General features: G+C 34.3%; 1 protein-coding gene across 8 annotated transcripts in view; it reads left to right on the top strand.

Annotated features, from left to right (window-relative positions):
• PEK (pancreatic eIF-2alpha kinase) overlaps positions 1-23,647 on the top strand; it is a 147,966-nt gene that overhangs the window by 16,511 nt on the left and 107,808 nt on the right. For 7 of the 8 annotated variants that reach the window (XR_011330074.1, XR_011330073.1, XR_011330072.1 and 4 more), the window contains 6 exons: positions 2,512-2,686; positions 7,039-7,219; positions 11,129-11,278; positions 13,824-13,941; positions 16,440-16,466; positions 22,490-22,606. Coding sequence is in view for 5 of the 8 variants with exons in the window: in XM_069815482.1 (XP_069671583.1) it covers positions 2,512-2,686; positions 7,039-7,219; positions 11,129-11,278; positions 13,824-13,941; positions 16,440-16,466; positions 22,490-22,606 (768 nt within the window). In the remaining 3 variants the exon portion in view is untranslated. The remainder of the gene's footprint in view (positions 1-2,511; positions 2,687-7,038; positions 7,220-11,128; positions 11,279-13,823; positions 13,942-16,439; positions 16,467-22,489; positions 22,607-23,647) is intronic. The other variant, XM_069815484.1, reaches the window with a different exon arrangement.

A 23,647-nucleotide genomic window follows, 5' to 3' on the forward strand; every position in this document is an offset into this window, starting at 1 on the left:
GAAAAAGGTTCTGGATTAATGTTATATCACTTGAGTGTTTATTTCCCAATAGGAGAAATGCTAGGGTCTGCATGTAAGTATAATATAGTGACTTACTTACTTCATCAATATCAATTGGCACCTCTCTCTCACATGTAACATGTAGCCAGTTAAACTTAGCATAACACTGCACTCTTGTGCTGACGTTGATTTTTGAAGGACATCACCACTTGCACTCACATATTGGAATTCTACATCAACAGGCTCCAGTTTAGTTCTTGAACATTATGTAAACACTGTAGCATTTGTAACATTTATTAATTGTCTATAGGTATTATACAGGCAATTGACAAAGTCAGTATTTAAAAATAAAAGTAGTACATAGTACATTCTTAAAAATAAATTACGTGTTAATATTACATGAATTAAAATTAAAAAAAAAATTTATGCTTTACTAACTATGTGTATAGGGCCTACTCTAGTTTTAAAAACTTTAAATAAATGTTTTAAATTTTCAGACAATGTATTATAAAATTTAGGTTCAAGACACAAGTAATTACTATGTTTTCGGAATATGTATCATATGAACTTTCTTGTGTTAAATTTTAACGTACCTTGTTAACATGTTTCGACCTATTTTCGGTCATCTTCAGAACTGGTCGTTGTTGGTCTTGGCGCCTCTTGTTTCCTGTGTGGGTGCGTTCGTAGTTGAGAATATCATTGGGGTGTGTAACACTCCAATGATATTCTCAACACACAACTCAATTTCAAAACACATACACTCTTTGACTCTACACTACGAACGCACCCACACAGGAAACAAGAGGCGCCAAGACCAACAACGACCAGTTCTGAAGATGACCGAAAATAGGTCGAAACATGTTAACAAGGTACGTTAAAATTTAACAAAAGAAAGTTCATATCATACATATTCCGAAGTGATACAGTGTTAAAAGTTGTGTAATCAAGATGTATAATTACTATGGTCTTGTTTAATCTAAAAGAAGGCATATTTACATTTGATTTCGACCTGGTATTGTAATGGAGTATGTCACATCTTAAATCAAAATTTTCCGAGGAATTGTGTAAAGATTATACATGGTCAAAATACCTAAATCGACAAACAGAGGTCTACATGGGGTTGTTTAATGACTCTTTGTGATTATCCTCAGTATTTTCTTTTGCAGTGGAATAATTTCATTAACCTTGCTAATATCTTCCCAGAGCATGAGTCCATATCTTATAACGAATTCAAAAAAAGCAAAATATATACTTTTCCAATAAGAAGGAGGAATACAGCCTCTTCAAGTTCGAATTAAACAAATGACTTTAGATACTCTATTCTTCAAATAATATGTGTTACCCAAGTTAGTTGACTATGAATATGAACACCTACAAATTTAATATCAATCTGACAAAAGGTTATTAAATCACAAGATAAACCAAACGTTAAAATATGAAACAGAGAAAGAGCAATGGTTCTTGGAAGTGTTTTACGTATTTTACATTAATTATGTTAATTACGCTTTTTTTACATTTCATGTAGAAATCCTGTCCTTAGACGCCAAGTCCCAATCCTAGATGTAATGCTCAGATTTATTTATTTATCTATCTATTTATTTATTTACATATTTGTTCGTTGATTTCTTTATTTATTTTATTAATGTATTTGATCTATTTATTTCATTACATTTTATAAATGTATAAATGATGCAAATCAAGATTTCAGGTATAACTCCCTGTAAAGTTGATCAACTTTACAGGGAGTTATACCTGAAATCTTGATTTGCAATCAACTTTACAGGGAGTTATACCTGAAATCTTGATTTGCAATCAACTTTACAGGGAGTTATACCTGAAATCTTGATTTGCATAATACACGTCACTGTTCGTTAACAGAAAGCCACAATTTAAGTCACACGGAGTTAGTGTGCACTCGAAGCTGGTTGCTTGACGGTTGTCAGCCCACTTTGAGATCTGTGGATATAGAGGGAAAAATTGGATCGGTGTCGGTTAGAGTTCCCGAGTAGCTCAGTGGTAGAGCGTTGGTACGTTAAACCAAAGGTCCCGGGTTCGATACCCGGCTCCGGAACAATTTTTCCCTCGAAATTATTCATATATAAATGGTGTTGGATAACATATTGTTTGGGATTATAAATATGTCCTCTGTGTGCATCCAAAATAAAAAACTTTCCTTATTGAGATGCATTGTGAATGGCTTTCATTTATGTATGTTCTTTGAATGTTAGTTAAAGAAAATGGAATATAACTATAATCTGGAACATGATAAAAGAATTAAATTGTTTCATAATACTCAAGAAAATGCGTGTGGTCTTTATTACACAGGTTTTTCTTAATTTTTTTCTCTCCTGATTGATTTTCTTCTTTTCTTTCCATTTAAGATTTCTTCTGTCTGTTTTTTTTTTCTACCTTTGAATATAGCCTATTAATATGTGTGATTAAAACAACTATCGCAGGACAAGAAAAATTTGTTAGCAAATTTAACTCCTTTTTGTACTTGTTCTCTTGTAGGTGGGAAAGAGACCAGAACATACGGTGTGGTTGCTAAAACAGGACAAGTGATGTATGAATGTTCTATGGAAGGATGTACCAACTCAACAGATAACCTCACAGCTGACGACGTCATCGTAATACAGAGACACACACAGACTGTAAGAGCTATCGAAGCTCGGACTGGTGTTGAAAGGTTAGTGAATCCTGATAATAAAAATAAAATTATTGCATTCAGAAAAATGGTTCCTATGCTGCACCAAATGTAAAACAGAAGAGATATCATCTGAACACGCACAACAATCATCATCATCCTCACGAAGTGTGTTAGGTCTTTACTGGCCTGTTACAGTCTCAAGCCACCATTTTTTAGATCTTCCTAACAACCACTTTCCCTTGGACTCGTGTTTCAAAATTTGGCGTGGAATTGTGAGGAAATACGTAATGACTCTTCTTCTTCTTCTTCTTCTTCTTCTTCTTCTTCTTCTTCTTCCCTTCAAGTATTAGGCCAAATGGCCTGTTACGATCTCACAGTTGAATTTTCAGTCCAGCGCTTCTTTGGACGACAGAGAGAGATCTCTTCCTGTTTGGACGATAGTGGAGCATGACTTTTGGGATTCTATCTATGCATGCGATGCAGATGATTTATCCAGTTGTTCCGATAATGTTTTACGTGATTAATTACAGGTTCTAGTTGTAATTCTTCCATTATATCTTCATTGCGTTTGTGATCCCATTTCTTATATCCCGCTGTATATCTCATATATTTAATTTCATTAGCCGTTATTCTGCTTTCGTCTTTCTTCCTCAATGTCCATTGCCTCACTGCCATAACAAAGTACAGGTCTCGCCAAGGTCTTGTATAGACGAATTCTAGTATGCCTTTGTACTAGGGAAGGTTTCATAATGGTGTTAATTATTCCCATTGTTTTGGTGTATTTAGAAATTTTCTGTGAAATGTCTACTTCATCGAAAAAAAATAATTTGTATGCGAGATATGTAAAATAATTGACTTTTTCTAATATTTTTGAATCTAAACATATTTTGCTGGGCACAGGGTATTTTCCGCAGAAGGCCATAATTTTAGTTTGACCCAAATTATAAAAATATACAACCTCAGAGAATTGGTCCAAAGACCTCGCCATAAGAGAAATAGAATTTGTTTTATTAATAGTAAAACGCAATATTAGAATTGTATCGTACTTATTTCCAATGTGGCTCCCTCCACCTATGTTATTTGTAAGTTAGGTGCAACTGTCTTCCATGTGGTTGGATGTCATATTGTAAGAGTTTAGCTAAGTTGCAGCTCATTGTTTTAAAATTTGGCAAGGCTGTAAATAACGACATAATCCAGTTAAGTATGTTCTCCTCTGTATTAATAAAGATCTTGAAATTAGTGGAAACGAAAACTAACAAGCAAACATTCTCATGGGGCCAGGTAAAAAAGTTAATTGTTTTTCTTCCACCATGTTATTAATTTCAAAAGAAGTGCTTATACAAATTTTGGCCACTTACGAGGAATTCCCAGAAAGTAAGTTTCCCTTGTGCCATTTACAGAAAGCAAACACTTTTTCATGGAAAGATTTATTAGAACAGATACACAAACTGTTGAGGTATTTTTCAACATATTCCCCACCCGAATTGAGACATTTTTCGTACTGTAGGATCAACAGAGAGTTGCAGACTGCTGTCACACACTGATTCTGATCTCGGGCGACAGACTTCTATGACACAGGGATACAAAAGTTTATCCCACGGTATGACAGATGTTTTATTTTTGGTGGAGATGTAAAGCACCTCGACATTTCCCCCGTTAAAGTAAGTACAGTGCATATCCCTTTCAGTTCTTCAGTAAAAAATCTTGGCATTCACATGGATAATAATCTCAACTGGGACATGCAAATCACAGAAACCTGCAGAAAAGTATATTCTATTATCCATGTGCTAAAAAGGATAAATGTTCATCTTCCCTCTTGCTTAAAAATGTCCCTTGTGCAGACGCTTGTATTTCCCTATTTTGACTATGCTGACATTTTACTGACTGACCTTTCCAGCGACAACAAAACGAAACTTCAATGTGCTCATAACTTGTGTGTACGTTTTGTAAGCAATGTTCGTAAATATGATCATATTATCCCATCCCTGGAAACAATAGGTTGGCTTAAAGTAGATAAGAAAAGAAATTTACATTCACTTCTCCTTCTCTTCGAAATCTTGAACTCTTCTATTCCTTCGTACCTGTCATCTCGCTTCACTTACCTTTCTTCCCACCACAATCTGAACACATGCTCTCGCCATGAAACAATACTAACAATACCATCCCATCACACCTCCTCATACTCATCCTCTTTCACAATAGCCCTGCCAAGACTCTGGAATTCGTTAACTGCTAGCATCAGGGACTGTCGAAATAAAATTGAATTCAAACGCAAACTTACTAGGCACTTGGTCAGTAATTGAGACTCGTTCAGACATGGTTTCTTGTAAATAGTTCTCTTAATCTATCACAAAATATTTCAATATCCGGTAATTTCATCACTATAGATTTTTGTTATTGTAGGTTTAATTTGTAATTCAGTAAATACAAAAATATTCTTTGTTCTTAACTTCTATGATAAAATGTCTAGCGTTCATTAATCAGGTAATCTTGTCGTACTTAATTTTTATTGTAATTGTAATTGTAAATTTAATATTAATTGTAATTTTATTGTTCATATTATAGTTGTAATCCCCTGGTAGAGGGGCAGAGAAGCCCTGACGGCCTTATTGTCCACACAACTTATCTAGGCACTTGGGTTCCATAGTGCTCTCTCGCTGCCCCTCCCCTCCCCTCTCCTTCCACGCTACCACTACAAGCAACCTCGCTACACCCCGCTTCCTCGCTCTTTTAGCTGCCCAGATAAGTTGCGCGAACAGTATCTCTACCAGGTTAAATAAATAAATACTAACACTAATGTTGAAAAATAGTTAAAAAATTGTTGTATGTTCTAATAAATTTTTCCATTAAATTATGTTTCTTTTCTGTAAACTGTCACAGGGAAACTTACTTTCTGAGAGGCTCTCGTAATTGCGCTCGAGTGACCAAAATTTGTATAAGCACTTTTTTTGACATTATTAACATGGCAGAAAAAAGAAATCAACTTTTTTATCTTCCTCCATAAGAATGTTTGCTTGTAAGCTCAAATGTTCCTTACATCTTATTCATATTCTGTTTGTTTTTTTTTTTTATTGCTTATTTTACAATGCTTTTTCAACTGCTTTGATTATATAGCGTTATATATGAGATGAAGGTGATAATGCCAGCAAATGAGTCCAGCACCAAAAGTTACCCAGCTCTTATTGGGTTCAGGGAAAACCCCAGTAAAAACAGCAACTAGGTAACTTGCCCCAACCAGAATTTGAACCTGGGCCTGCTTGTTTCATGATCAGTCATGCTAACCATTGCTCCACAGTGGTGGACTTCTGCTTGTTACAGAACAAGTAGCTGAAGATATAAGACTTTTACCTATTTTTCCTAGAATCGCGACTAGAAGAAACTTAATATTGCAATGGATCCTGACTTACATTATTTCAGCAAAGGAAGAATTGCTGACTAAACCTACCTACCTACCTTCAAATTTATACTTTATTGTATCTGAGAGTATATTGGCTAGTTCAGTCTTCTTGGCTGATGTTATACCACCAGCATTCCATTGTAAGATGTTTAGTTGATTCTGTACCATTAAAATAGTCCCCGGCTGTAGATCCAATTGGGGGACTATTTTACCTCCGGATAATTTTACCTTAATGGTACTCATTTCATATTGGAGTGGTTAAATGGCAAGTTGTAGCCGATTTAAGTGAACACCACATTTTAACGTTTTGGTGGCTACTTCATTCACACACAACCCCCAGAATGACTGGAGGACCACACCTGCTGTTGGTCGACGGGTCCATTGGACTTAGCTGGGAGATCTTGTTGATCACCAGCTTTCCCTCCTTAAGCCACTGGAGGACGATTTTAGTGCCATAGCAGGTCAGCACTAGGAACAGAAAAGTAGAAAGAGGAGGAAGGAAAGGGAAGTGAACCCCTAGGCCTCGAATGCTCTAATGCCGTCGGGGTCGAAGAAAGTAAGAGTTCAGTCAGAGGACTGGATAGGAAAGGGTAAAGAGGGAATTAGGTATTGAATAGAGGAAAATTATACCAAATTCAGTCATTAACTCATCAAGCTGACCAGTGCTAATTGATGAGTAGCCCCTCCCTTTAGTTCAGCTTGTAAAATTATGCTTACTAACAGCTGCACCACGGGAAGGTAGGAATGGGACATTGGGTATTTGTCCAGGTTGGTTCCTTAAAGCCTTCAATGGGAAGGATTAATGGCTCTCCCCCCCTGTATTCGACAGATACCCTTTTGCAGCCAATATTGGAGTGCAAGAGGTCAAATGACTTTATTGTCAAACGCCTAGCATTAGAAAACAACAACAACATACTTTATTGTATAATGCATCTTATTTATGTACAAGTTTCTTGAAATCATTGCAACTAATTTAAAATATTTCTGTTTTCAGATGGAATTTCAGTGTTGGTCAGCATGAAGTTAGTTTTGTTTCTGATATTGTTGATGACTGTCATCAAAAGAGTCCAACCCCTTCCAGAGTGGACGAAAGTTTTGAGCTGAAAGTTATTGTACCCGAAGGACTTATCTGTGCTGTCAGTAAGACATCAGGAAAAATCATTTGGAAGCAAAAGGTACGTGTTTATGTGTGAACTGGGTTCAGGCTGAAATCTTTATATGCTTCTTGGAATTGGACAGGCTTGAGCAATTAGAGCAAGAACTAAATATTTTTATAATTTCTTTCAGGGATGATAGCGTTTTTCCCCTGTCTTTTTAATAAATGACATGCTAAAAAAGTAATAATCACTTTTTTTTTTTTCACCACAAAAATAAGGAAATGCTTGCAATGAAAATTTACATGAAATCCTTGTCCTATGCCTCTGAACGAGAAATAGCCTGCACAAGTACATATTTCATTTTTACTTTAGTAATACATCAGTGCTTGAATTTGGTATTCCCACGAAACTAGTTCGATTAATTAAAATGTGTCTTAGTGAAACTTACAGCAGAGTCCGTATAGGCCAGTTTCTATCTGATGCTTTTCCAATTCACTGCGGGCTAAAGCAGGGAGATGCATTGTCACCTCTACTTTTTAACTTTGCTCTAGAATATGCCATTAGGAAAATTCAGGATAACACAGAGAGTTTGGAATTGAATGGGTTACATCAGCTTCTTGTCTATGCGGATGACGTGAATATGTTAGGAGAAAATCCACAAACGATTAGGGAAAACACGGAAATTCTACTTGAAGCAAGTAAACCGATCGGTTTGGAAGTAAATCCCGAAAAGACAAAGTATATTATTATGTCTCGTGACCAGAATATTGTACGAAATGGAAATATAAAAATTGGAGGTTTATCCTTTGAAGAGGTGGAAAAATTCAAATATCTTGGAGCAACAGTAACAAATATAAATGACACTCGGGAGGAAATTAAACGCAGAATAAATATGAGAAATGCGTGTTATTATTCGGTTGAGAAGCTCTTATCATCCAGTCTGCTGTCCAAAAATCTGAAAGTTAGAATTTATAAAACAGTTATATTACCGGTTCTTCTGTATGGTTGTGAAACTTGGACTCTCACTCTGAGAGAGGAACATAGGTTAAGGGTGTTTGAGAATAAAGTTCTTAGGAAAATATTTGGGGCTAAGAGGGATGAAGTTACAGGAGAATGGAGAAAGTTACACAATGCAGAGCTGCACGCATTGTATTCTTTGCCTAACATAATTAGGAACAATTGTTATTAGAGGAGAAAGACGTTTGAGATGGGCAGGACATGTAGCACGTATGGGCGAATCCAGAAATGTATATAGAGTGTTAGTTGGGAGGCCGGAGGGAAGAAACGTAGGTGGGAAGATAATATTAAAATGGATTTGAGGGAGGTGGGATATGATGGTAGGGACTGGATTAATCTTGCTCAGGATAGGGACTGATAGCGGGCTTGTGTGAGGGCGGCAATGAAACTCCGGGTTCCTTAAAAGCCAGTAAGTAAGTATCAGTGCAGGAGTACATCACATTAAATCGTAAGTTGATCAGTAAACATAATGAGTGACAACATGAAGTCCACTACTGTGAAGTAATGGTTAGCATGTCTGACTGTGAAACGAAAGAGCCTGGGTTTAAATCCTGATTGGAACTTGTTACCTGGTTGACTTTTTTCCGGGGTTTTTGCTTGTTCATCTCTATCCTCCTTTATTAACCTTGGTAGACGATCTGTTGTAAGTGGCCAAACCATTTCAACTGTTGGATAATCTCCTCCAGTGACTTCATCTTTAATAATGTCCTAATAGTTGTATTCCAGTTGTTGTTCACTGGTTATTTTCTCTAAATTATGTGTCGCAGAAGGTTAGGTTCCTCTTGAATCCATGCAGTAGAGACTCCGCAAACTCCATTCTGATATCACAGGCCTCACATGACAGAGCTTGCACAAAGTGTGGCTTCCATGGCCGCCAATTCATTTCCTTTAGCAACTACTGCACAGACCATAGGATACACCAGATTCCCGCTGGTACTGTCAAATGGATTTCTCAGGACTTCTCTGGAAGGCCTCAGTAGCGGCTGCTTTGGTCACCTCTGTGATCACTGTTTTTGGTCGGCCAGCACCCTTCTGTTGCATAACTGAGCCAGTGCATATCAAGTTGGCGTGAAGTCTCTTGATGGTCTTGTAGTCCAGCTTCACCATTCTCCACCATCTCTGCACCATAATTGGGGATTGCCACACCTCCATTTGAGCAGCAATTCGTGTTCGATCATACACAGTCTTGTAGCTATGGTTAATGTTTTAAGATTTACACTAAATTTTCCTGACAAGTTTTGATGGAGAAATCGTTGCAATAAGTGAAAGTCTCAGGAATCTTCTATGCCACATCAATAAATTTAAGAATGCAGTTATATTGTCAGACTCCAAAGCAGCTATTCTATCAATAGTCTCTAAACACACATCTTCATCTCAAACAGCAGAAATAACTAAAATGCTCTCTCAACTAATATCACTCAATAAAAGAATTGTATTCCAATGGATACCATCCCATTGTGGAATCCTGGGAAACGATATTGCGGATACACTAGCAAATAAGGGCAGCACTGCTGCTTACAGACCTGTTACTAAATCTACGTATTACTCTGTGAAAAGATTTATTAAATCTACATACTTAGACTTCAACAAACAAAATTTGATAACACAATCCCAAGGGAAAAAATGGAACTCCCTGCATCAAAATCCACAGTTAATTCCTGATTTACCACGAAAATCGTCTGTAGCTGCATTTAGATTGGCAACAGGCCATGATTGTTTGGCCAAACACCTGCATAGAATTGGAATATATCAGTCCCGTAACTGCCCATTGTGCAACTCAAACCAAGAAATGGATTCGGAACACCTCAAAATCTGTGCTTCATTGGCTGGTCATGATAATATCTTTGAAAAATATTGGAGTGCAAGAGGTCAAATGACTTTATTGTCAAACGCCTGGCATTAGAAAACAACAACAACATTTTAGCGGTGAAATGGGTCACTTAACCTGATTGGTTTTGCTACTACAGTGTAATAAAAAATTGGACATAAATATGGATTGCTCTGTGTAAGACATACAGTATGTTAGTACAGTAAAACCTCTCATTTACGGACATTGAAGGGACATAACAATCTGTCCGCATCTGGGAGGTGTCCTTTATTGGGAGGGAGGCTCCCAATCTAACAGTAAATTTATAATATGCATTATATATCTCTTCGCGCTTTAAATGAAATGTATTACTGTAGTTTAATTCTAAATACAGCCTACTACAGTAAATTTTTTGCAACTTTGAACTACAGTAGATAAGACTGTAAAAGAAAAATGCAGTACTGTGCCATGCAATTTTCTTCTAGGTCTACAGTTATGCAGTAGTGTAATGTACAGTTTTCAGCTTAACCTTTACGTTCAGGTGACATGTCTCTCGGAACAGAACAACTGGTTGAACTGAAGATTATAATCCTACCAACTCTATCATGTGTCGAATACAATTTCATGATCGTGGAAACCTTGGACCCATCAGACGGGTTAAATATTATGACTTTGTTTATCCACCCGCTTCCAGCTAACAAAGGGTAGCTGGCTGGGCTAGTAGTAGCTTACGAAACCTTTATTGTTTTCTTTCATGTTAAGGAATTTCTGTACTAAATTTTCCATATTTGTAACACATTAGGTCTTGAAATCCAAGTTCTGTCCGCAGTCAGGAGGTAAAGCAAGCTTTAGGACTGTGAAACAGCTGTCCATGTCCATGTCTGAGAGTGTCCGTAAACGAGAGTTAAATTTATCATTATTTCTATATTATTTCAGTTGGGACATAAAAATCTGTTTGTATATGATGAGTGTCCGTATCTTGGGGGTGTCCGTAAGGAGAGATTTCACTGTACTAGTTATTTTAGCCTCTCCTTCCCATTTTATGTAAACCCCCTTTTAAGAAAAATCCCTTTTTAAGGAAAAAAAAAAAAGTAATCCCCTAAAGATTCGTTAAAAATGGGTTCTACTGTATATATTAACAAAATTGTGACTTATGATTTCAGTTTGATGCACCAGTTGTTGCTGCATGGCATCTTCAGCAGGGTCAGATGTACCCAGTTGACTTGTTCAGCGGTGCACAATGGACACCAAACTACAATGACCAGATTGGCCCCATGACACCATCATTATACATTGGGATGCATAACAGACAGGTGAGTGTCTTCTTAAGTTATTGCTTCTTGCAGTGACTTGTTACCAATGCTTGCAGTTAAATTAGAAGTGCGTGTGTTTGAACCTCGCCAACTGTAAAATTCTTGTATAGAAACAGTGAAATAGTTCGTCACATAATGAATGGTCATAAAATATAAGGAAGGAAAAATGCTAAGGTAATAGTTTTAACGATATACATCTTCCACCTTATCCTATAAAGAGATTAAAAATTTGATAGAACAAATTAAAAAGCAGGATGAAAAAACTATTCGTTCGAAACAAATTGCACTAGAAACTAAAACACAAGATTCCCAGAAACTGAGGGGGTACACATCTACACCGATGTCTAAAATTGTCAATAACTTTAATAATACGACTGGAGCTGGAATATATACTGAATTATTTTGTTCTTATTTATATCTGGATCAAAATTCAGCTCACTTTAATAGAGAACTTGGAGCTATCAATTTACATTAAAACATCTGTCACATTAACCTATTTAATAAAACTATTTAGCAATTTTAAATCAACTATACAAGCCATTAATGCAAACACTATACGACAAAAAGAATTGTTAAAATTCACTGAAGTATTAAACACTTACAATTTCTTCACAGAACAACAGTTTTGTAATGGATTTCTTCACACTGGAATTCTTGGTAATGAAATAGCAGTGGGTACCTAGTCATTGTGGTATACCTGGAAACTAGAAAGTCGGTAATATTGCAAAACAGGCAACATATTTGCAACCAAGACCTCTTCAAGTGATATCTCTATCCAATGCTTTTGCTTAAGTAAAGTCTCATTTTACAAACCTATGGATCAAAAATTGGCTCTCTTCTGACAAAGGAAAAATTTTACAGTCTGTACAAAAGAAACCAAATGACCTGGAAATGTACAAAAACTTGCCCAGACGTGTTCAAACATTTTTAACAAGAGCCAAAACAGGTCACATTGTCACTCAATTGTACCTACATCGATTTCACATTTATGATAATCCTACTTGTCTGTAGTGTAATAATCATGGTGAAGATCTGGAACACATTCTTCTATACTGTCCATCCATAAACCACAAAAGAAGTAAATTAAAATCATCTGTACCAGTTGCAGAAGACACAGCCCTGCAGTATATATTGACTACACCCCACCTCTGGCTACTAGCAACAGGCATCTATAATGAACACCGATCAAAATACCCCTCATTTCTCATGAAAAACAACAACTGAATGGACTACAGTGGACTATAGTGGACTTTATGTTGTTAGCAAACAGCTGGATACATTAAGAAGATTGATTGAAATAGCAGATTCCTTAGCAAAAAAGGACACAATGATCCAACAAATTACAAATTCATGTTTATCGTTTCATTCCTCAAAACTAATAATTAAGAAACCATCCAAAAAAAAAAACCTGAAAAATTAATACATGAGTGTGTAAACGAAATGTTCAGAGCTAAAGTGGATCAAGTCCATGAGACGTAGTTTTGAGATAATAGGACTTAAAATTAACCTGCTCTAGTGGATTATCTAATTTGACTAGCAGTAATTTTATTGCACCATTCTCAAATTCTAGATTTATGAAATGTAAACAGTTGTGATTGTAATTGATGAAACGCTTTGGTGACTTGATCCACTATGGCTCAGAACATCATGAACAAATAATCTGAGCCAAAAGTGACTGGTGTCACCTACCCTTGAATGCTTGAAATTAAGACTTGATCCATTACTGCTCGGAAAAGATCCAACTTCAGATAATCAGAAAATAAATTAAACTTAATTTATAAAAATTTGTGACTTGATCCACTTTAGGTCTGAACGCCTCAATAAGCAATGGAATATTTTTGGTTCTCAGGGTTCTTTACCAAAATTTACATACAATTTTTTTAAACAATTATCAATATCATCTTTTGAAATTCAAAAAATCATCTCGCAAATTCTTAAAGATTCCCTGCAGATTATAGTTTCATTTATACCACTCAGAAGGCCTTAATTAAGAATATGCTAATTTTAAATAAAATCTTTTATTTATAAGTATAATTTTATAGTCATCTTCTGAGATTTTATTTTATAATTGATAATCATTGGTGCTTAATTATTACATTTTATTTTTATAACAATATTCATATTTAAGTGATTATATTTGTTTGCTATTAATTTCCGGATCCTCGTGGTCATCCTTAATTAAGGCCGTACAAGTTATTTCTCCCTCTCTCTAAAAATTTAATTCCAGAATGTCCATGAATGAAGGCTATCGCACGTTTTCGATTATATATGGGACATGATTGTTTGGCTGACTATCTATATGAAATAAATAATTGTTTACTTTGTACAAAAGATAATACTATAATCGATATGACACAGCTAAAGAACTGTAAAAATTTAACAACTACAGATCTGACATTACAATACTAGGAAGCAAGATGTCAAATGGAAGAACTCCAACAATCAGAAAAATAAAAGACTCGCTATCCCTCTTTCCCTCCTTCCCATGTTGTAAAAGATAATATTTTCGTATTTTGTAGTCTTACGTATTTGTTTCCTTATGCAGCTCTACATCCAGGAAAGCGTCACTTTACACGAGAGAGTAGGGAAGATGTCAACTGAACTAGCTAGAGCAGATCCTTCACTGTTTCCTAGGATTCCATGGGCTCCTGTACCAGCAACAGGTTAGTATTTTTTTTATATTCAGAAGAGCTGTTCTTGAATTTCATGTAGAAATTGTAAAGCTGACATAAATATAGGCTTAGTAATTCTTACTTTCATTAAGAGCCCCTATACTAACTTTATTCATTATTATTATTATTATTATTATTATTATTATTATTATTATTATTATCTCTCTGAAGAAGATAACATCACAGTCTACTATATACAGTCGCGAAGCTTGAGGTGTTTTTTTTTGCAAATCTCGTGATAAAGCGCTCCAAACGGTTAGCAACTAGAAACAATAGACTGTCCATGGTCGACTTTGGACTGTGTCGTATTTCTATCGAGTGCTAGCTCGTTGCGTATTTCACATTGATGCTTGTGAAATGTTCGTTATTGGTTGTAATGAAAATGTTAATGGCTAAAATATAATAATTGGAATAATAATATGGGACAAGGAGGAGACGTTTGTAGTGCTATAAATTATAGCAACAGTAAGAGAAAGAGACCAGAGTTATCCTTTTTCCGATTTCCGAAAGATTCAGAAAGGTTCCTGGGTTTCCACAAGAATGCTGTGCAGAAACAAAACTGTTAATTTGAAGTTCTTTGTGACTGTTAGAATACATTATATCCTTAATTTTCACAATGAAATGTTTCAGTCTAACCGAAAGGACATTAGATACCGGTTAAAGTTCTGTCACTTAGGCTGCTAAATTTCCAGAGAAATAAAGGTTAGGTCTACTTTTTTTTTTTCAGAGGATATATTTTTAATTGTAGCTATTAATTTTGTTATTATTTTTATGTGTTATTTTACTAAATACGTAGAAAAATTGTTTGTTTTAATGAAATTTATTGATTACGTTTTATTCTAAATTCTGGTGGGATTATTATTGCTTAGGCCTACTTTTTTCTTCAAATGATATGTTTTTAATTATAGATGTTAATTTTGTTGTTATTTTTATTTGTTGCTTTACTAGAGACGTAGAAAAAGTCTGTTACAATAAAATTTATTGATCACGTTTTATTTCCAATTCTGGTGTGATTATTATTGCTTAACTTCATCCCACTTTGTTAACTACGTAAGCCTACACTACAAGTACTGGTACTCCATTAATTCATATTTCCATTATTATTGTTGTAAAGAGAAATGCAAATTAATGTTTATTGGTTTCATAGTTAATTATCGCTATAATCTTGAATGAGTGAAGCTATTATAGTAAATTTCAGTTCGTTTTGCACAAACAAAAATTATATTAACTTATTTCTTGCGGGTATCTTCGAGTTTATGGGGGAATTTAATATACTTCATTAAAATAATAAATTAACTTTATGCATTTAAAATTTCAATAATGGAAGAAAGGTGTTAATTTTTCCAAAAGAACACGACAACGAAAGTGTAACATATTTTGTCGGCTGCTAGGAGAGAGATCTGCGATGATAAGGCGATAGTAGCGATCCTAGTGGTGGGCAACTACCCATGTTTGCATTTTTACTACATATTGAGCTTTGCGACTGTATATAGTAGACTGTGATAACATGATATTGTGGTTTGTCATTGCTTCATTCACTGTTGATTAGTGATGGGTAAAAGATGTAGGTGTCCACCTGCGTGCCATTCAGGCGCAGAGAAGGCAGTGAGGTAGAACTCTTATGATTTCTTTACCTCTGCTCTATAAAGAGGTGATATAGTCAGCGTCTTACTCTATCCGCTTTTTTATCCCTGAGAAAACCTGGTGCTCAGTTTTATAGGAGACTGAGTGGAACATCGAGCTAAAAGTTATGGCAAGATAAAAAAAAAACCTGCTTTTATCTGGGCTTAAACCCATGGTCTTTCAGTCTGTGTCTTTGCTAGCAAAATCAATATGGCTTCTGGGTGATTGCGAATAATTATGGAGAGGTGATAAAATATCAGCAGGAGAATTGCAATGTCGTAAGAAAATATACTTGTACTCCAGTATTCAGAAATTCTACGTGGATGTGCTGATGTTTGAACCCCGATCTCGAATGTGTAATATTGACTCTAGGCTTTTAGCTTGTGATACCATGGGTAAATAATACTGGTATTAATTAATATTTTGAAAATATCGGATGTGGGAAATCGTGTCAGATCTGGCTTTTTTGTGTTGTGTATCTGTATAATATTGAAGTTAACTTTTTCAAAACAACGGTATTTTAATAATGTCATAAAAAAGTAACAGTGTCTGCAAATATGTTAAAATTGTAAAGAATTGACAACAGTGATGGTAGATCGATACATTCGCTTACCTGTACTTTTGTTTTTCCATCAGGTATCTTCTCATGTTCGGAGATATTAATGTTTCTTTTCAGAATTATGTACACATTTACTTTGCATGATGGTACAGGAATACTGCAAGTTGATAGAATAAGTTTAAGGAAATATTAAGCCAGTAACTGCAAATGTACTATTACATCATATCCAGTTCGAAAAATACTGTAGTACTTTTATATTAGTCTTAAGTTCAGACATAATTGATTTGAAATATGGCATATTTTTCAGATCTTTCTTCTTTGGCAACTCCATTCTGTAAGTTAATTTTTGGTTCTGTGACTTTGATGCTTAAGATTGGCTTCTGTTTTGTCCTGTATAATAATCGTTCTTTCAAATGCATGATATGAAATTTCCAGGCAAGTACCGTGGTTATAATATTGATTTCTCCTTATATCTTTATTTGCCCTTACAAAATATTTCAAAATTCATACTTAGGAGTAGTCGGGATTGATAATGTGCACATTTAGCTATTGTTTATGAAATAAAATAACAAACAATAATCAGAATTTGTCAAAATATAAAGATATTAATTGCAAAGGTGATGCTCTAAGCATGCCATGGAAGACAGCAGTTGCTCTTTCTAGAATGAAAAGAGGCTATGTTGTTTAGCTGACCATTTATACGTGATAAACTGCTAAAATTTAAAGGCTAGAATAATAACAACATGGCTGAACTGTATTGAGAACTTGCAAAAAATTAATTAATTGAAAAATGATTCAAGGCCACACTTAATTTTATTCTATAAATAAAATTGTTTTAAGTCCACCAAACTGAAATGAAAATGACAGCAGTTTAAGAATCGTTTTTTGCAAACATATGAATATTTATGCTCTTTTAGAATTTCATTTCTCATTATCAAAAAAGTAAATGCCAATGTTTCTTTTTAATCAGAAAAATAATGAGTGCTAAACTTCCTGCACAAATGCAACACTTTGCAGATTATTTATTTTGTAATCCGCCTAAATTAAAAAGTTAAAATTAACATATAGCAAAATTAACATTAACTTAAAATAAAAAATAAAAGTGCATCTAGGGAGACCCAATATTAAAATGGGGTCGTCAAGAAACTCATGAACTGGAAGAGGCAGTCAAGCTATTGCATCATCAGTCTTGAAATCATTACTAGCTATCATTAGTCATCATTTATATTCACTGTAACTCTGTTCATTTATTTCTATTAATGACACTTTTTCAAATTGTATATTTGAGATTTTTATTGTCGGAATTGTTAAGGAGGCCATTCTTCTGGAATCCTTATTAGAGGCGATTATGTTCTCATTCGTGACACAACCAGTTCTTTCAAATTTGACCATTAACTTTCTGTAATACTTAAATCTGTACCTCAGAGTGAAATGGATGGAAGTCACAAAAACATAACTTTTCAGGAAAGCAAAAAAACTCCAAAGCAAGTATATGAAGGGCAATGGTCCTTCCATCCTTTGACATTTGAATTTAAAGAGAATACGGATTTTGTGCACTTCCATACAGTGAAACCTTGGTAAAACGCTCTTCAAGGCACCGCATAAAAGTAGTGTATTACACGGGACTATGTATTAGCGAGAGTGGGTCATTTTTGGATTTTTTAAATTTTGACACCAAGGTATGAATCAACACAAACATTTGTTGAAGAAATTTAAGGATTAAATACTGTAATTATGCAGGATAAAAGGTTATTTTCTTTTCTTTTCTTTCAGAAAATGTCAAAATAAATGCACTAGCTTATCAATTAAAGTGCCCCTTTATTAAAAAAAGTAAAAAATTGTTTTCTGTCTTGCACTTGATCCAGTACTATGAATAAATTTCATTTTCCACACGTTTAAATCGGAAGTGACATCAGTAATTTGACTACTAGAAACATTAACGAATCTATGAATCACAGATACCGCGGTAAGGGTTTTGTTGCGAGAGGATTTAGAATATCTACCGCTTCCACTTCCTCTTCAAGTCTTCATTGACAATGCGATTTAAAACTTCCAGCAAGAAGGATAGACTCTAAATACAGTAGTCTTGCAGATACTCAAGATTGTATTCACCAAACAAAGATTTCTGCAAATCCTTAAATATGCGGGCACTAGCGGTAAATGTAGAAGTCCAAGAAAATTTTCTCAGTATCCTTTGAAGTACTATATTTTAGAATTTTCAACACATGAAAGAGTGTATTAAATGGGAAGATGAGCATATTAAGCGGTGGATTATACATGGTTTTATATTGGGATGTCAAGGGACTGGACGAAAAGTGTGTATAATGCGGGATAGCGTAACAAACGGGCATGTGTTATCAGTGTTTGACTGTATTTTTCCTGCTGGTAGAAGATGAAATTCTGATCAAAATGATGTGCTTATCTCAACATCGGTAAAATTGGACTTCCATCCTTTTCGCTATGAGGTACAGAAATTATGTTTTGTTCTGAATTTGTTAAACTCCTTTTACATTCATAACACTGAACAAGACTAATTCGATCTTGTAAAGTCAAAACCATTTTAAAACACACTCAATGGTAGTGATTTAAAAATTCAATAAGAAGTAAATTTACTTTTGAAATATTAGATTGGCAACAGGCCATGATTGTTTGGCTAAACACCTGCATAGAATTGAAATATATCAGTCCCCTAACTGCCCATTGTGCAACTCAAACCAAGAAATGGATTCGGAACACCTCAAAATCTGTGCTTCATTGGCTGGTCATGATAATATCTTTGAAAAATATTGGAGTGCAAGAGGTTAAATGACTTTATTGTCAAACGCCTGGCATTAGAAAACAACAACAACAACTTTTGAAATATTATAAACAAAACTTGTTACTATGTTAACCAAAACAAATGAATGTGATAAATGAACAAATTCCGTTGTTTGATACCTACAAATTTGTTACCATTTTGTATATATGTTAATTTTTTAAAATGTTATATCTATTTCGAAATGTAACTCACTTTTAAATAACCCTATATATAGAATTTACTCTGTATGTTAACCACCTCACTTGAATCTTGACCACAGTTTGGTAATATTTTATGCACCTTCCAACTGTGTAACATGACCACTGTAACTGTAGTTGTTAAATTATTATTATTTTTAAATTATTCTATTAAGTTGACTATCAAAACAGTTGTAGCCCCTAAGCAGTCTGAAGTAACAACAAACGTTCTACATGGCAGCTTAATTAATTTTGGGTTGTTGATACTGTCTTTCCATTTAGAGTTTTCATTGTCTTGCACGTTTGCTTTGACTTTCGACTTTTATATAATTTGCTTTGTTGATGTTCACTTTCGTTATTTTCTTCTTTGTCTTGAGGGAACCCGTGAATATTACAACTCATGTTGCGAGTTATTATCAGCATTATTTATGGATTAATACTTAATTCTTTGTTCATTGTTTCGTCCTTCAAGAAAGTAAATACTGTGGCACTCCTGTTTGTTGTTATTTATCACTTGCCATATTTCAATGCTATTCACATCAGTTTTAACTTTATACTCACAAGTCTGTTTTGTTATCTTTTGGAAATACGTTTGCAAATCACAGTGAGAAAACAAAGGGATCAAAGCTTGAAAGAACGAATATCAAAATGAAGAGATTATAATACTGAAATGTTTTCAATGAGCAGACATCTAAGAATGTTTTGCATGCTACTATTTTAAAATAAGCCTCCTATTAAACAAACAAGCTACATAAACTATATGTCAGTTCTTTCTTAAATTTCAATATGCAGTATTTATCTCGTACTGCTGATTCAAAATATTTACTAATTAATGTAATAGTAAAAGTATGGTAGGAAACAATGTATCGAGCCAGCAGCATAGCTCAGTTTGCTAAGGCGCTTGCCTGCTGATCTGGAGTTGCTCTCTGGCGAGGGTTCGATTCCCACTTGGACTGATTACCTGATTGGGTTTTTTTTCCGAGATTTTCCCCAACCGTAAGGCACATGTCAGGTAATCTATGGCGAATCCTTGGTTCCATATCACCAAATATCATCTCGCTATCTTAAATCCCATGGATGCTAAATAACCTCATACATAACCTGATACAGCGTCATTAAATAACCAAGTAAGGGGGAAAAAACGTTTCATATTTTTGTACGAATATTTTTTGGGCAATCACTTTTTTCTTAATATTCGATTTTACGTAGAGTTAACATAAAATTAATTTCTGATTAATGAAATTAAAATTATTATTATGGTAAATATAGAAGAAAGTGAATGAAAAATATTAATACAGTTTTGTTCATAAAAGAATGGGTTTTATTCAGCTGTGACCAGTTTCAAAACATTCATAGGCCTATATAGTCACCATTTTTCTCCTCTATCATTAATAGTATGTTTTGTAGGGAATGAACAGCATTCAGAAGAAAATCTTGTGGAATATAGTCATTTTTTTTTACAAACTTCCACAGGGTCCATAATTCAATCCGTCTAGAATTCAAAATCATCTCAGTGTTCTGGAACAATCTCTATTATATTCGTAGTAACACTGAATAAGGCCAATTCGTGTTTCTAGAGACAAAATCATTACTATTTAGTAAAAATTAATAATATGTTAACTCAAGAATAGCTTGTATTGCAGTTCATTTCATTTGCTATAGCAGTAATAGAGAAACAAAGGTTTCTGTGAGAATAAAATAATAATGTTTTCTGTCTTTTGAACACCTTTGAATAACCGTTATAGACTTACTTCCATTTAAATCTTTTCTAAATATTAATATAATTTAATTTTATATATTTATTTAATGTATAGTAATTTAGTAACAACGAAATTTCTTTTGTTACAGCTCTAGCATTTGTGGAGGCAATTGATGTTGATTAATTGTTTTTTAATTTATTGATAATAAGGTTATGTTATTCCTTATGGATTCAAAGAAGAAATTATGAATCATTGACTAAACAAAAGTCACAATATGAAATTGACAGTATTGTAGTGATAAATGTCCCTGATTGTTTGAAATTCAATGTACTCTTACACTCCATTGGTGAAATGGTACATAAGCGAAATAGTAATTTAAATCTGGCGTATTTTCTTCGTTCTTTCATGCATTTGATGATCTTTTTTCTTAAATGTAATTTTTTTTGTCATAAACACAAATAGAAATTTGCATGGGGATAGAAACAATCATGTTGTAAGAGGGTTTCACTTGTACATATTCAATTAAGTATGGGTATTATTATACTTTGGAAAGCATGATTAACATTCCTTCAAAATAGTAATGTGCTTTAATCCACAAGGTATTATTGTAGTATGCACTTATTCTTATAAACAGGGTTGCCAGATATCCCGATTTGGCGGGTCATGTCCTGGTTTTCATATAAAAGTCCCGGGTCCTGCTTCGATTTGAGGCGGGATGCAAAAAGTCCCTCTTTTAGAGAATTAACATCACTTGAATAATTTTATCGTTATGTAGTAACTATTTTCTTCTAGGCCTACATAATTACATTCAATTTCAATTAATTTTCTTAACAGTGTAGGTTTGCACATTGGGAAAAAACGAATATTTTGGCAAGTGTAAGGTTTGTAACAGCGAATTCAGTGATGAATATGATATTTCTAAACATTTAAAAAGAGACGTTCATCAGAAATGCATGGCACAGAGAATGGACAGAAGCTTGTTGAAAATACTAAAGTTCAGTGATAAATATGTAGGAAGCTCTAAAAATGTATACTGTATGCTAAATTATGGGTTTGGAGCAGTAATATGCTAAGGCACGAACTAAATATGAATTAAGTATACATAAATTTTGTCATTGTTATAAATTAATAAACATTGAAATTTAAATATTTTGTCACATATTTATATGCCAGACAGAGCTATTATTAAGTCATTTAAGTTAATAATTTGGCGTAACATGTTATTGTCACAAGCCCTTCAGAAAGATGCCAGAGAAATGTGATGTAACTTACAGCCAGATAAATATTGTTTATACTTAGATAGCTGTATCTATAATATGTTTTTTTATTCAAATGCAATTTTGAGATTCATATTACGTACTTTTTTCAACTGCGGGATGATTTTTATTTATTAATTTTATCTTATTTATTTTGTATAGTCATGAGAATGTCAACTCTACCCAAATTCATATCACTCTTTCTTTAAGACAAAACATAAGTACTACAAATGGTGGAAAAGGATATCCCTCCTGGGTAGATCTAAAATCTGGCAACCCTCCCTATAAATGATGGAGAAAACAGTTGTGGATTATTCAGAAGGGGTTTGGATTGGACATCTTCTGTTGCTCATGAAAAATTTTGTGTAACTGCACATATAGTGATAACAGATTTTGTTTTGTTACAGCTCTAGCGTTTGTGGGGGCATTGGATGCAGACCCTGAATCAGAATCAACTGAATTGGGAAATACAGAGTTAACAACAATAGCTCGATCATTCCTGTATGCTTCTGAATATGTAAATGGTGAGTTAGAGCTTTTCTATCTTCCTCTTTTTTGACCAAAAATGTTGGTGTCAAAATCTGAGAGTCGATTTCTAAAACACGGACGAAATCGTGGTTCCAAACCTCGGCTTTTAAACCGCGATTGAGGTCTGAATCCTTATGTGATTTCTAAAACGAAGTCGAGACGCGGCTTGAGAAGAAACCGAGGTTCGTGTGTTTTATATATGGCAATGCAGCTAAGAATCTATTTTTATTCTTGTAAACAGTCAATATTAGAAAGAAATGAACATCGGGATTAATATTTGTATTGAATTTCAGTAAATCACATTCTTTTGTTCTTAGCTAAGGTATTGGTATATTTGCTAATTTACAGAATATATGTGCGTTTAAAATACTAGCATTAATTATAGGGAACTGATTTTTAGGTACCGGAATTATATTTCCCAAATAATTAGCACAAGTGGAACATTTATGTTGTAGTTTATCATTCGTTTGTAGCTACTGCCAACATTAACTAGGCCTACCTGAAAACCCGGGTCCTAACGAATCAATAACCTAAATATTAACTGGATTAAAGTTGCAATTGAAACCAAAATATTATATGGTTCTATTTTCACATATAATAGGCCTACTACGTGGAAAGCCCCAGTAGCATAAAACTTAAAATAAGAATACAAAATCACGCTTGCTTCATACATATTTTTGTAGGCCCACATTATATTCGAGTATGAAATAAAGTGTGCAGAACTACTGTAAAGACTAAGAATTAAGTTACATCGTCGTATAGACATAAAGGTGTAATTAGTATAAAATATTAGGCCTATATCTTACTTCCCTCAAAGCAACAAGAAGGTGTAAAAAAACTTGTCAACCTGGCCCCTCTTGCATTTCGTTGCAGATTATTATTTAGAATTCTTGCTAAATTTTGCGTTGATTCCTTCGAAAATCGAAAATATTCGCATGAAATTGTCGTCGTTATATAGTTACAAAGGATTATTCCTGTCTCTCATCACTCTAATCCGAGATTTAGTCATCCAGCTGATCTACTTCCTCCATCTTGTA

Source organism: Periplaneta americana, chromosome 2 (assembly GCF_040183065.1).
Source record: "Periplaneta americana isolate PAMFEO1 chromosome 2, P.americana_PAMFEO1_priV1, whole genome shotgun sequence".
NCBI lineage: Eukaryota > Metazoa > Arthropoda > Insecta > Blattodea > Blattidae > Periplaneta > Periplaneta americana.